The sequence below is a fragment of the Dendrobates tinctorius genome, unplaced genomic scaffold (genome assembly GCF_039654945.1).
Source record: "Dendrobates tinctorius isolate UK_male_01 unplaced genomic scaffold, ASM3965494v1 ptg000170l, whole genome shotgun sequence".
NCBI lineage: Eukaryota > Metazoa > Chordata > Amphibia > Anura > Dendrobatidae > Dendrobates > Dendrobates tinctorius.
This window is the reverse complement of record NW_027361837.1, coordinates 1,703,044-1,717,382: the sequence shown is the minus strand read 5'-3', so window position 1 is coordinate 1,717,382 and position 14,339 is coordinate 1,703,044. Positions and strand designations below refer to the sequence as shown.

General features: G+C 46.9%; 1 protein-coding gene across 2 annotated transcripts in view; it reads left to right on the top strand.

The window, feature by feature from the left end:
• The window catches only part of DUS2 (dihydrouridine synthase 2), a 291,549-nt gene that overhangs the window by 44,351 nt on the left and 232,859 nt on the right, over nt 1-14,339 (top strand). Inside the window, exon 4 of one of the 2 annotated variants that reach the window (XM_073550792.1) lies at nt 12,295-12,354. The exons of the other annotated variant lie outside the window; for it this stretch is intronic. Coding sequence (XP_073406893.1) covers nt 12,295-12,354 — 60 coding nt within the window. The remainder of the gene's footprint in view (nt 1-12,294; nt 12,355-14,339) is intronic. 2 annotated transcript variants of the gene reach the window in all.

Genomic DNA, 14,339 nt, shown 5'->3' with positions numbered 1-14,339 from the left:
CAGTACAGAATCGACAGGCAAACTCACAACGGGGGACAGAACCGGATCAGAACCATATAAGGAAGCTAAGACAACGAACAGGCACACAGGGGTCACAACACTCTGCCAAAGGCAAAAGTATAACTGACAGGGATTGGAGTATCTCGGGGCAATAAAAAGCTCTGCCTGAGCCAAAGAGCGGCCACAATAATTAAACCCAGGTGTGCAGGTCAAAGCCTGCACTGAGCTCAAGACATTAACCCCCGACGTGCAGGTCAAAACCTGCACTGGGATCATGACAAGGACGTGTGGAATGGCAAGATCAAATGGTGTAAAATTGTTTTCTTGTGTGTATGTAAATAAAAAACCTGTTTAGATACCGGTACTGAGTGCACTCTTTTCCAGGACGGCCCTCCTGACAGCACCACCAGGAGGTTGTCCTTCTTATCCTTGATAGGGACAGGAACACAGAAGAGGTTAAATAGCCGCTCCCCACCAACACCCTTCAGTGTTTTTCCTGTCACTATCAGGGACAGATGCAGAAGAGCGCAGCGGTGCGTGTACTTGTGAGTCCCGTGGCAGGAGCTACCGGGAGCGGTGCCCTCTCTAGGGGCTCCCTGGCGGCGATCCCGCCGCAGCAGCGCTGAAACCGCAGGAGGTCCCTCAGCGCTTCGGTTGAGCTGGCTGCTCCCCGTCGGCGTGCATCCCCTCGGAAGGTCAGCGCCACAGCAGCTGCTGGTCCTGGCTGCAGGATGCCGGTGCCTTGGGTCCCGGATTTCTGGTGCGCCGCGTCATCGGGGGCGAACCGGTGACTACTTCCGGGGGCGGGGCCAGGAAAACATGGCGCCCAGCGTGACGCGACCCGGGCAGCAAGGTACCCCACAGGGCCCGCGTCACGGAGATCCTGGCGCCCTGTACAGGGAACGGCGTCAGTAGGGGGCGGAGAACATACCCCGCACAGATCCTCGCATAGAAGGTGGCGCAGCAGGCATCATCAGCAGCAGCTGGGCTCGGAAGGAGGACGAATCTGATGTCTTGAAGCCGGGTAAGGCGACTTCTTAAGACACATTGACGGACAGCACACTGACTCAGTAGAGATGGAAGGTGGTAGCCGTCCAGACGTCCAGTCCCTTGAGCCAGATCCGGACCATGTGAGTAGAGGGGTAGTAGGGTCCCTTATAGGTCTCCAGACACAGACATACAGGACCCGCTTTCCAATATATTTTGCAGGCCAAAGAGGCACCTAAGCAGTCCACCTCGACCACCAGGAAAAAACCTAGCAAATGCCCCCTATGCTCGGCCAAGCTCCCGTCAGGACATACGAAAAAGTTATGTGAGGACTGTATATCAGGACTCCTAAGACAGGAACAGTCCTCTCTCCTTGACAATACGAGAGGCGGTGCAGTCCACAGTTGCAGCACTGGTACCGGCACAATCCCCACGCCCGAAGAGGCCCAGATGGGAGCTAGAACAGAGTTCGGAGGAAGGAGAGGTGTCAGACTACTCTCTTCCGGGCGAACTGCCGAGGAACCTTCGCCGGAGTCAGGATCAAAGGAAGAGATACCTCTTTTCTGCGGAGGATACGGACACATTCCTGCCGGCAGTCCGAGATACAATGAAGGTAGAAGATTCTACTGAACCACGAACAACCCAGGATGAGATGTTCGGAGGGCTGAGAGCCCGTAGAAATACAGTATTCCCGGTTAATAAACATATAACAGCGATGATATTAGAAGAATGGGAAGAATCGCGAAAGAAACTAATAGTCCCAAAAGACTTCAGGTACCGTCTTCCTTTTGATCCAGATGAAACAAAAGTGTGGGAGACCTGTTCCGAAGATCGACATACCCGTAGCCAGAGTGTCAAAGAAAACGGCTATCCCCTTTGAGGATTCATCCGGCCTAAAAGATCCGATGGACAAGAGATCAGAGGACCTCCTCAAGAAAGCCTAGGAAGCATCAGCAGCCGTTATGAAGGCTAACATAGCAGCCACCTCGGTAGCCAGATCAATGAGCTTATGGGTTGGGGAACTAGAAGATCAGATTAGAGACAAAACCCCCAGAGAGGAGATCCTAAAATCACTACCTCTCCTAAGAATGGCTACCGACTTCATGGCAGACGCTTTGGCGGAATCAGTCCGTTTTGCCGCAAGAAATAATGCCTTATCTAATGCAGCAAGGCGGGGGCTGTGGCGGAGATCCTGGACAGGAGACACTCAGTCGAAGAACAAGCTGTGTTCTATACCCTTCTCTGGGCTCCACGTCTTCAGGCCCATATTAGATGAGCTGCTCGAGAAAGATTCCGACAAAAAGGCTTTCCGGAAGAAAAGCCTAAACGAACCCCTTTTTTCGGAGGACCCGCTCCCATTCCAGACAGGACTATAGGGCAAAGGGAAAGTCCGGTAGGTGGAGCTACCTGAAAGGAGGAAGAGGAAGAAGTTCTCCTCAAAAGCAGAAGACAAGACCTACCAGAGAATGACGCCAGGAAGATAGGGAGACTCCGTTACTTCCAAAACATCTGGAAGGATATTGCCCAAAACCAGTGGGTTCGGAATACGGTCGCAAATGGTTACAAAATAGAGTTCACCGAGCGACCGCCCAGAAGATACTGTGTAACTCAGACCCAGTCTCGGGTGACCCACCAAAGACTGTTAAATGACGTACAGGACCTGATAGAAAGAGGCCATAACCTGAGTTCCCCATGCTCAGATTTTCAGGGTCACTACTCAACACTATTCTCCATAAAAAAAAAAAAAGCCAGGAGGAGAATACCGGACCATAATAAATCTAAAGCCGTTAAATTGATGGGTGACCTACAAATGATTCAAGATGGAATCTCTAAAAGCATTAATACCATTAATAAAGGACTCGGTCATGTGCACCCTAGACCTAAAAAGTGCCTATTATCATGTGCCCATCCACATATCTCACCAAAAATTCCTCAGGTTTGCGGAAAAAGATCATGGCAAAATACAACATTACCAGTTCCGTTGCTTGCCATTCGGACTCGCATTGGCGCCCCGGATCTTTACAAAACTCATACCGGAGATCATGGCCTATCTAAGGGAAAGAAATGCTTTTATCTTACCGTAATTGGATGACCTGCTGCTAGTGGCGGACTCTCCACAACAAATGGAGCAAGACCTTACATCCACCATATCGGTCCTACAGAGCCTAGGGTGGGCAATAAATTGGAAGAAGTCCAGCCTAAGACTAGAAAGAGAAAAGATGTTTCTCGGGGTCATACTGAACTCTGGGAAAGAATGTTCCTTCCTTCCCCTGCTGTCAGAGAAGGGATTTCTATGTCTCCTCAGGTATAGCTCTTGAGGAGCTTTTGCCTAGGTAGCTAGGATTGGGAGAAATAAGACGAGACACAGGTTGCTTGTCTATCAAGTAAATCTCCCTCCTTAAAGGGGTCATGCTTGATCTTTTATAGCAAGCCAGAAGAGGAAATGAACAAATATGGACAATTCCGTAACATTGTGTAACAATTGGCAAAATACAGATAGGGTGGGTAATAATTTGGAAGAAGTCTAGCCTAAGACCAGAAAGAGAAAAGATGTTTCTCGGGGTCATACTGAACTCGGGGAAGGAATGTTCCATCCTTCCCCTGCACAAACAGCAGGCAATCACACAAGAGGTCCAGTGGGTCCAGAGACGCAATTAATCTCCATAAGGAAAGCCATGAGAGTCCTGGGTCTCATGACTTCATGCATCTCCAGTGTACAATGGAGCCAGTTCCACTCAAGAATCCTACAAAGAGAAGTCTTGGCGACCTGGGACGGCAGAGAAACATCACTAGACAAAAACATTGAGACTCTCCAAGGAAGGAAAGCAGTCCCTTTCCTGGTGGACAAACACACAAAACCTCGGAAAAGGAAGACCCTGAAGACTGTTGCCATGTACAAACCTCACTACAGATGCCAGTTTCAGAGGCTGGGGGCTCACATGGAAGGTCGATACCTTCAGGGGACGTGGGGCCCATCAGTCCTCAAATTACAGAGAGCTCAGGGCAGCCTGGGAGTCGCCAAAAGCATGTCAAGAAGAACTGATGGGTCAGAATCTTCTCCCACAACTTGACTACAGTTGCCTTCCTTCAACATCAGGGAGGCCCCAGATACCGTCACCTCCAAGACCTAGCGCACGAGAGTTTTTGCTGGGCAGAACAGACAACCTCACTTACTGCGGTCCACCTGAAGGGATCCAGAAATCAGGTTGCTGACTTCCTGAGCAGAGAAAAGATCCAATCCTCAGAGTGGTCACTAAGCGAGGAGGTCTTCACACAGCTATCCAAACGCTGGGGGACACAAGAGGTCGACTTATTCGCCACAAGAAAGAATTAAAAAACAGATTCTTTTCGCTCAACCCGGCAGACAACCCAACAGGAGTAGACGCGTTAGCCCAGGAATGGAACATGGAGCTCGCTTACGCCTTCCCGCCGTTCCCTCTTATACCAAGGGTCCTAAGAAAGATCCAGGAAAGCAGAGCATCAGTAATATTGATTGTTCCTTACTGGCCCAAAAGAAGCTGGTTCTCCTTACTAAAATGGATGGCACAGGAAGACCCGATACTATTACCAGCGAGACGCGACCTGTTAACTCGGGGTCCCTTAGTTCATCAGAAACCTGAAATGCTACAACTAATAGGCCTGGATCCTGAGGCGGAAATACTAAAATCAAAAGGACTCTCTAACTTAGTAATATCTACCGTGCAGAATAGTTGAAAACCGGTAACCTCGGCTATGTACCGAAAGATATGGAAGACATTCTGTTGTCAATGTGAGGGGCCAGTATCAGTCATCCGGGGTCCGGATATCCCGCAGATTCTCGACTTTCTCCAGGCGAGCTTTGACAAAGGACTAAGGCCTAGTACGCTGAAAGTACAGGTGTCAGCATTGGGCTCATACTTCGACTTCCCCCTAGCCAATCATCCCTGGGTGGTGAGGTTCATAAAAGCCACTCAGCGGATGAGACCCACAATCTGTAGCTCAATACCACCTTGGGATCTTAGCTTGGTCCTAAATGAGCTGCGCAAAGACCCGTACGAACCACTAGAGCAGGCCCCCTTAAAATCAGTGACATTTAAAGCCCTATTTCTAGTGGCAATAAATACTGCTAGGCGCATAGGGGAGATTCAGGCCCTGTCTATAGAGCATCCATATTTGAAGATCCAGGAAGACTGCATCATCTTAAAACTAAATCCAGCATTTCTTCCCAAAATGGTTACAGACTTCCACCGGAGTCAAGAAATTGTACTACCGGCCTTCTGCCAGAATTACAAAAATAAGGAATGCTCTCTCCACCTCTTGGATGTTAAAAGAGCTGTCCTCCAATACTTAGATGTTACAAAAGACTGGAGAGTAGACTTTAACTTCTTCATCCAGATGGCAGGCAAAAACAAAGGGAAGAAGGCATCGAAAGCTACCCTGGCTAGATGGTTGAAATCAACTATCAGTGCAGCATACGTGTTGGCAGGAGAGACTCCGCCAGAAAACCTTAGAGCCCATTCTCCAAGTGCAGTTTCTGCCTCATGGGCAGAGAGCGCAGGAGCATCGATGGACCAGATATGCAGGGCCGCAACCTGGTCTAGATTTAATACCTTTTGCAGACATAAATTAAATGTTATGCCAAATCCTCAGACAGCCTTTGGGAGGAAAGTCCTCCAAGCTGTAATCCCGCCCAAGTTGGAGTAATTTGGTTATTCTCCTGGTGGTGCTGTCAGGAGGGATGTCCTAGAAAGTAGGAAATTAGTCCTACCGGTAATAGTGTTTCCAGGAGTCCATCATGACGGCACCCCTTATATACCTTCCCTGGAATTTCCTATCTGATATGTGATGTAACATGTGTGGTAGGAAGTTCAACAAAATTGCGTTGCATCCATCCTGGTGTGGTACTTAGAAAATCACTGAAGGGTGTTGGTGGGGAGGGGCTATTTAACCTCTTCTGTGTTCCTGTCCCTATCAAGGATAAGAAGGACAACCTCCTGGTGGTGCTGTCATGATGGACTCCTTGAAACACTGTTACCGGTAGGACTAATTCCTACTTTTTTATACACTCCAATACAATAATCACCTGCCCAGGCGTACTTGTGAATTCATGATGCTGTGTTTTGTGCATCATTAATTTACTAGCACTCCTGGCCAGGTGACTACATACACACAAGATGTTTGACCTGTATCATCTGTACAGTTTGTGTTCAATGTGCAGCGACGGTGGAGATAATAATACATATTTGTATCACATGGCCTGATGTTACAAATAGTGATTTTGGGATGCAATAGCACCCTTCACTGTTTGACACCTAACCATGTGAGAATAAATATTAATATAGGATCTCCACTGTGGCTTCAGTATGAGCGCAGACTATGGAGATGATAAAGTTTTATACAACTTCTACAATCCCCAGGCCTGGTGTCATGGTGAAGTTAGCACACGTGGGCAGTTGAATACACAAATGAGTTAAACTCCAGCATCGCTCCAGTCTGCGTGCAATAGATAATGCAGACTGAAGCAACCCTGCAGGTTAACTCATGTGTATTCACCTGCCCAGGTTTGATAAATAGTTATGATACGAGGCCAGGGTATTGTGCATATGATGTGTATTTTCTCCATCTCCTCAGTTTATTCACCACACACTGATTAGAGGATGTAATTACAAGGTATATCTAGAATCCTCTGGCCTTGTGTCACAAAGAGTGAAATGATGATGGTAAAAACACCATCCTCAATTAACTCTTTATGATACATGGCAAGGTAACAATAGATATGCCTTGTACTCAACTACATCCTCTATTCAGTCTGTGCAATATTAGCAGACTGAAGAGACTAGTGGTGTTTTTGACTACACATATCCCCTGGAATGACACAAGAAACATGTGTCAGTAATGGAGCTATGTGGTGGCAAAACACAAAGTGTACGGCGCTGTGTTTGTAGGCGGCGAAGGACACACTAATCAAACATTATTATGGTAAACCATAAATTAACTTATTTTAAAAAAATAAATTTATTGGGAACGACGTTTGTGTGAAGATGGTTGCACGTTGGGGGTGTGGAGAGACGAGGAACGGCTGGAAGGCGAGGAAGGGGTTCTAGGGGAAGGTGAAACAAAAAGTGAGGTGGAAAGGAGCTCAGGGATGGAACTTGAGGCAGTTTGAGATACAGTGGGAGTTGAGGGGGAGGGACGGTTAAAGTTTTCCTTATTTTGTGTCTCGTGTGTTTGTGTGTCCTGCCTCCTGCCTAGACCTCCTGGAGCTGGCTGACCGCCTTGATCTTTCTGACCGCCTGGAGCTGGATGATCTTTGCAGCTTGGGAGCAAAAATGGAATGTAGGTCCCCACTTTGATGCTGCTGTTCAGTGGTCGAGTTGCCAGTGCTGGTCCTTGCAGAAGAATTGGTGGCGGCGGTGCTGGTCCAGGCTGGAGGAGTGGTGGCGGCGGTGCTGGTCCAGGCTGGAGGAGTGGTGGCGGCGGTGCTGGTCCAGGCTGGAGGAGTGGTGGCGGCGGTGCTGGTCCAGGCTGGAGGAGTGGTGGCGGCGGTGCTGGTCCAGGCTGGAGGAGTGGTGGCGGCGGTGCTGGTCCAGGCTGGAGGAGTGGTGGCGGCGGTGCTGGTCCAGGCTGGAGGAGTGGTGGCGGCGGTGCTGGTCCAGGCTGGAGGAGTGGTGGCGGCGGTGCTGGTCCAGGCTGGAGGAGTGGTGGCGGCGGTGCTGGTCCAGGCTGGAGGAGTGGTGGCGGCGGTGCTGGTCCAGGCTGGAGGAGTGGTGGCGGCGGTGCTGGTCCAGGCTGGAGGAGTGGTGGCGGCGGTGCTGGTCCAGGCTGGAGGAGTGGTGGCGGCGGTGCTGGTCCAGGCTGGAGGAGTGGTGGCGGCGGTGCTGGTCCAGGCTGGAGGAGTGGTGGCGGCGGTGCTGGTCCAGGCTGGAGGAGTGGTGGCGGCGGTGCTGGTCCAGGCTGGCGGAGTGGTGGCGGCGGTGCTGGTCCAGGCTGGCGGAGTGGTGGCGGCGGTGCTGGTCCAGGCTGGCGGCGTGGTGGCGGCGGTGCTGGTCCAGGCAGGCGGCGTGGTGGCGGCGGTGCTGGTCCAGGCAGGCGGCGTGGTGGTGGTCCAGGCAGGCGTGGTGGTCCAGACAGGATCAGCGCTTGCCATGGTGGTGGCGGTGGAGTATCCAGCAGCACTTGGACTTGGGGTGGAGTAGTGGTGTCCTCCTTGGCTTGGAATGCAGGTGGCCGTGCAGTGGTATGCAGCAGAAGTCAGTAGTGAGGTGATGCGAGTCAGTGGTGGCACAGGTGGAAATGCCACCACTGACTGCTGCACGTACTGACTCTGCTGCATAGTCTGCAAGAAAGTATTGTTGCAGGCCTGCATCACAGTCAGCTGGAGTTCTGGACTAAGGTGTTCCGCCATGGCCTGTTCAATTTTGCTGAAAAAATGGTGTGCTGGTCTGTTGAGGTCGGCTTCCAGACGGTCAAGATGACTGTCGACAGACTGGAAGCAGTGGTCCATGTGGTTAAAACCGCTTTCCACTCTGTCTGACAGCATCTTGATGCCATTCTGAAAGGCCGAGCTCAAGTGAAAGCACTCTGGCATGACATTCCTGTCCGAGGCCCTCTGCCGCTGGCGGGAAGTGCCCGCAAAACCAGTGGCAGAGACCTGGGACAAGGGAAGACCTGACATACCAGCTTCCTGGTCTCTAGTTGTCTGTGTTGCTGACCTGCAAGATGCTTCCTGGCTGTCGGATGGCTGGGACGGGTCCGAGGTCATTCGATGAAGGACCGCTCCAGGGACAGGTTGCAGGATGCTGCTCCAGGTGCTGTGAAAATAAAATAACATTAGTATCATGCATTTACAAGCGCCAACTGCTGTGGAATAGAAAAGCACAGATTAATAAACAATACAATACACCAAAATTCTTACGCTCTGGTGGCAAGGACCGGTCTTAGGAACGCCAATGCCCGGTAGTATCTGTATTTTGTTCTGGTCCTTGCCGCAGCACCACTGCGACCCTGGCCCTCCTGACGTACATCCCTGTTGAAGCGGTCCTTCATCGAGCGCCAATGGGTTCTGACTTTGTTCACTGTGAAAAAAAGAAATGCAAAAAAATTGGACAATGCACTCATGGGCAAATCAATATCATCACACACCTGTGATCACGGCCAAGAGTCAATGCGGCATCACACAACAATACAATAGACAATGCACTGTTGGCCATGATAACACAAATGTGTATGATGCTAGAATATCTCTAGCATCACACACCTGTGTGAGCACAGCCAAGAGTCACTGCGGCATCACACAACAATACAATAGACAATGCACTCCCTGTTGTCCGTGATAACACAAATGTGTATCATGCTAGAATATATCTAGCATGACACACCTGTGTGATCACGGCCAAGGTGACTGCGGCATCACACAACAATACAATAGACAATGCACTGTTGGCCATGATAACACAAATGTGTATGATGCTCGAATGTCTCTAGCATCACACACACCTGTGTGGTCACGGACAAGAGTCACTGCCGCATCACAGAGCATTGAAATACTTACGAAAATCCTTGAGGACCCTTTGAGAGGTGTCCCAGCCATCCATCAGCGCTGCGGCCACCTCATTCCAGAGCCACCGGGTCACCACCGTGTCCACGTGCTGCGGGACTCGCTCCTGGACCAATTTGATCAGGGCATCGTTGTCCAGGGCGATTTCGTCCCGTTGTGGAGCCTAGAAATAAAAGAACAACATTAGAATCTTGGAAAGATTTGGAAAAGAAAAAGATACAGAAAAGAAAAAAGATTGAAGATAAAACCAGGACAGAAAAAAGCAGAGGGAAAAAAAAATAAAAAAAGGGGACATTCGCAGTCAGTCTATACTTACAGGCCTTCTCCCCGCCGGCACTTCGCTTGGCTGCTCCTGCTGTTCGTCCTCACTTGCCGTGGCCGATGAGGTTTGAAAAAGAACAAAAATTAATTTGCCACATGTGTACATGCAGCAGCGAATACTTACCCAAAATGTAGGGCAGGAAGATACTCACTTCACGCTCTGCTTGAGCCAGTTCACCACGGGCCGGTGTGTACTCCTCTCCAGAAGACATGCTGCAATAAAAAAAAAAAAAATACATTAGTACATAATAAATTTAAAAAAGGACAGGCAGACATTAGGTTTAGAATACGCACATTCTTGAAGTTCCTGCTTATCTCAAAATGACTGGATCCTCTTGTGTCGCTTGTAGGCTGTATGTAGAATAGTGGTCTGCAAGTGCAAACACCTTCTTTTATCAACTCTACCCCCCAAACAATGTTTCTTTGTGTAGGGGGTGGTTTAAACCAGTGTCAAGACATTGTTTGCTCAAAAATCGCATGTGCGCGCATGTCCATGCGCATGCCTGCGACCCCATAGACGCTAATGTGTTTTTTTGGCGCATTCTGTGCACATGCGATCGTATGCGTTTTTTTGACAAGGTTGGGTGGAACAAAAAATGCAACATGTAGCGTCTAGCGCGTATAGGCGCACACCTGCAAAAAGCGCTTTTGCAAGAAATCGCACATGAACGCGTACAAGAGCTAGAACATGCGTACGCCCGACATGTTAAACATAGGGGCACATGCGCACGATGCACTGCGCGCAAAAACGCTAATGTGAAACCAGCCTAAGTAGAAATTGTACAACAAATTTTGGGGTCCAATTTTTCTGTTACTTTTGCGAAAATAAAAAAAAGTTTGGGTTTAAAGTACATTTTTTTTGTGACAAAGACACTTCAAATGTGTCAAAAAAAAAAAAAAAGGTTTTGTAAATTTGGTTGAAAAAATGAAACTTTTAACCCTTCTAACTTCGTAACAAAGAAAAAAAAAAAGTTTCAAAAATTATGCTGTTGTAAAGTAGACTTGTGGGAAATGTTATTTCTTAACTATTTTATATTTTATTTTATAACTCTGAATTAAGGGCATAAAAATAAGTTTGGAATAAGTTTCAACTGCTCCCCCCCTGTCTTGCTCTACACAAGAAGAAATGCGTAGAGCAAGACAGGGAGGGGAGAGCAGTTGAATAAGCCCCGCCCAGCGGACCGGACAGCGGCAGTTTACGTACATCTGAACCGATATAAAAAAGGTATTTATGCATGAAAGTTGCGGGGTCAGGGGGAAGCAAAAGTACTAAGAGAATCCTTATGTGACACACAATTGAATGATATCATTATATGATATCTCAAAAAAGGGGTGACAGATTCCCTTTAATGTTAGCTTCATTGGAAAAAACTGTGCTTTTCTTTAAAAAATGACGTTTCTAAGTGACCCTAAACTTTTGAATGGTACTGTACGTCTCTATACTGAAAGAGAAGATGCTACCACCATTCTGTACCCTTGGAGACATGGATTTTTCCAACATAATAATGATCCAAAACACACATAAGGCCACTCTTGCATTTCTGAAGAAGAATATGATGAAAATGATTCTGTGACCCAACTATGTCTCTTAGGCCGAGGTCACACTTGTGTGTTTAATGCGAGAAACTCGTGCATCAATACTCGGCGCTGCTGCCGGCACTCGGCATCGGAGTGTGCGGCTGCATGTATTTCTATGCAGCTGCACACTCCGGTCCCAAGTGCCGGCGGCAGCGCCTGGTATTGATGCGAGAGATTCGCATTACACACGCAGGTGTGACCCCGGCCTTAGACTGAGCCCAGTTGGATCACCTATGGGAATTCTGAAGAGACAAATTGTCGTCACTCTCCATCCAGCATCCAGGCTCTAAAAGAGGTCGTTCATGAAGAATGGAAAAAGATCTACATCTATGCAATATCTATGTCACCATCTTGTTCTTTTATGCCTAAACGATTTGGTGCTGTCCTTAAGAATCAAAATCATGGAGGTCACACAGAATACTAGATAAATTTTGTTGATGCAAAAAAAAAATACACCCTATATTAAAACTACTATAAGTAAAACTGAATATTTTGTAACGATAGTTATATTATTAACCTATTTCCGACATTGGGCTTAATAGTACGCCGATGTCGGACTCCCTCCCTTTGATGTGGGTTCCGGCTGTTTTGAACAGCTGACATGTGCCTGGAATAGCCGCGGGTGGAATCGCGATGTTATGCTGCAATGCCACAGGACATGTCTCCAAAAATTAAGGTCTTTGTTCCTGTATGCATTTGCAAACATTCTTCTGACTTTTTTGGTTTATTTTGGAATAATGGCTTCTTCCTGGCCGAGTGGCCCTTCAGCCCATGTTGATACAGTACTCTTTTCACTGTGGATATTGACACAATCTGACCTGCTTCCACCATCTTCACAAGATCTTTTGCTTTTGTCCTTGGTTGATATGCAGATGATGTCGGACCAAAGCACGTTCATCTCTGGGATACAGAACCCATCTCCTTCCTGAGCGGTATGATAGCTGGACATTTCCATCTTGTTTGTACTTGTGTATAATTGTTTGTACAGATGAACGAGGCACCTTCAGATATCTTGAAATTGTACCCAAGAATGAGCCTGACTTGTGCAGGTTCACAATTCTCCTCCTGATATCTTGACTGATTTCTTGAGACTTTCACATGATGCTACACAAAGAAGCAGTGTGTTTCAGGTGTGATTTAAAATACATCCACAGGTGTGTCTCTAATTAACTCAGATGTTGCAAAAAATACATTCAGAAGCTTCCAAACACATGACATCACTATATGGGCAGTCGAGAATTGTCTAAAGGCATAGTAATCGTAGTGTATGTAAACTTTTGACATTTCAGTAAGTAATAAAAATGCCTTAAAACAGTGTCTATCTGTCAATATTCTGGCATTTGCCAAATATTTAGGGTATGTGCACACATTTCCGCGGCGTTTCTGGATGCATGGAATTGCATCAAATCCGCAGTGCAGAGTGCACACAATGTTAATGGGAAATCCAAAAACGCTGTGCACGCTGCGGAAAAAAAATGCACGGATTGGCAGCGTTTTAATTTCTGCAGCATGTCAATTCTTTGTGCGGATCTGCAGCGTTTCTGCACCCATTGGCTTGCATTGAGTCGGGCAATTCTGCAGCAAAACCGCAGGTCTAAAAAAGATCTGATGTGACAGAGCTATAGGGGAGATCGCAGTTGGACAATTGTTATTAATGGGATTACATCGGACAGGGAGTATATTGTTGGTTTGTTTTTTACATTTTTTTGCAGGTTATCGATGGCTTCAAATGAATTTAGGTGTACAATAAAAATTTTGAAAAAAAGTACGTTTTATTTCATGAAAATACTTTATTCTTGTTTGTGTTTTTTTAACCCTTTGATACTATAAGATTAATATTGGATAGGTATCTTATTGACGCTTCTCCATTATTAACCGGGCTTAATGTCTCCTTACAATAGCAAGGTGACATTAACCCCTTATTACCCTATATGCCACTGCTACAAGGCAGTGGGAAGAGAGGGGCTAAGTGCCAGAATTGGCGCATCGTACTGTTATTTAGGCATAAAAATGCATACCTTTATTCATAGTTAACTGGATTTCCAGGCTAATTTCTGATTACAGTCTAAATATACCATGTGTATGTATGTACACGTGTATGAATATATATGCATATTCTTTTCAATAAATCTTATGTTTACGGCTTAAACACTTTTGTGAGGAATTATTTCATATATTTATGTATGGTTCATACACTTTCGTGTATATACATGATATTTAACCTTGTATTTTCCATTTTTTATATTTCAGGTTTTATTATTTTGCATTTTTTGTTAATTTTTTTCCTTTTAATTAATTTTTATTTTTGCATTTTTATTGTTTATTATGTATTACCCTTTTTGAAAAAAACCTTAGATTTTTTTTTTTTTCATTTCTTATTCCTAACTCTATTCACATTCTTATTTTTATTTATACACACTCATACAAATAGCTACATCCCTTTTACAAATTTATTCATTCATTTTTGGTATCCCTTGCGCCCCTACTTGTGATCCTTTCTCTTGTTTAGCCCTGTGCTGATCTTTACGTATTATTCTTATTCCACTTGATGCTAAGTTGCATTCTCATCTCCCGGGAGCTGTTCAGGCGCCTTAATTTCTTCCCTGTGCAGCGCTGGTCTCAGCAGTCGGCGCAAGTGCACTGGGTTAGTGTGGGCAGAGACGTCTGCCCACACTTCATTCACATCCCCATGACGAAACTTCTGCTTCCGACCATCTGATCCCGACACTCACCGGTACACACTGACAACTAATGATCGAGGTATTTCAAACGTGCGTTAACAGTATATTGGTACTACCCCTGATGAAGCCGTTTGCACACGGCTATAGGCGTGGCGTGCTGGTTCCTCGCCCATTCCTCCCATTTTTCTTCTGTTACCAGCCAGTTATGATTCCCAGGTGACCTCTCATTCATACAT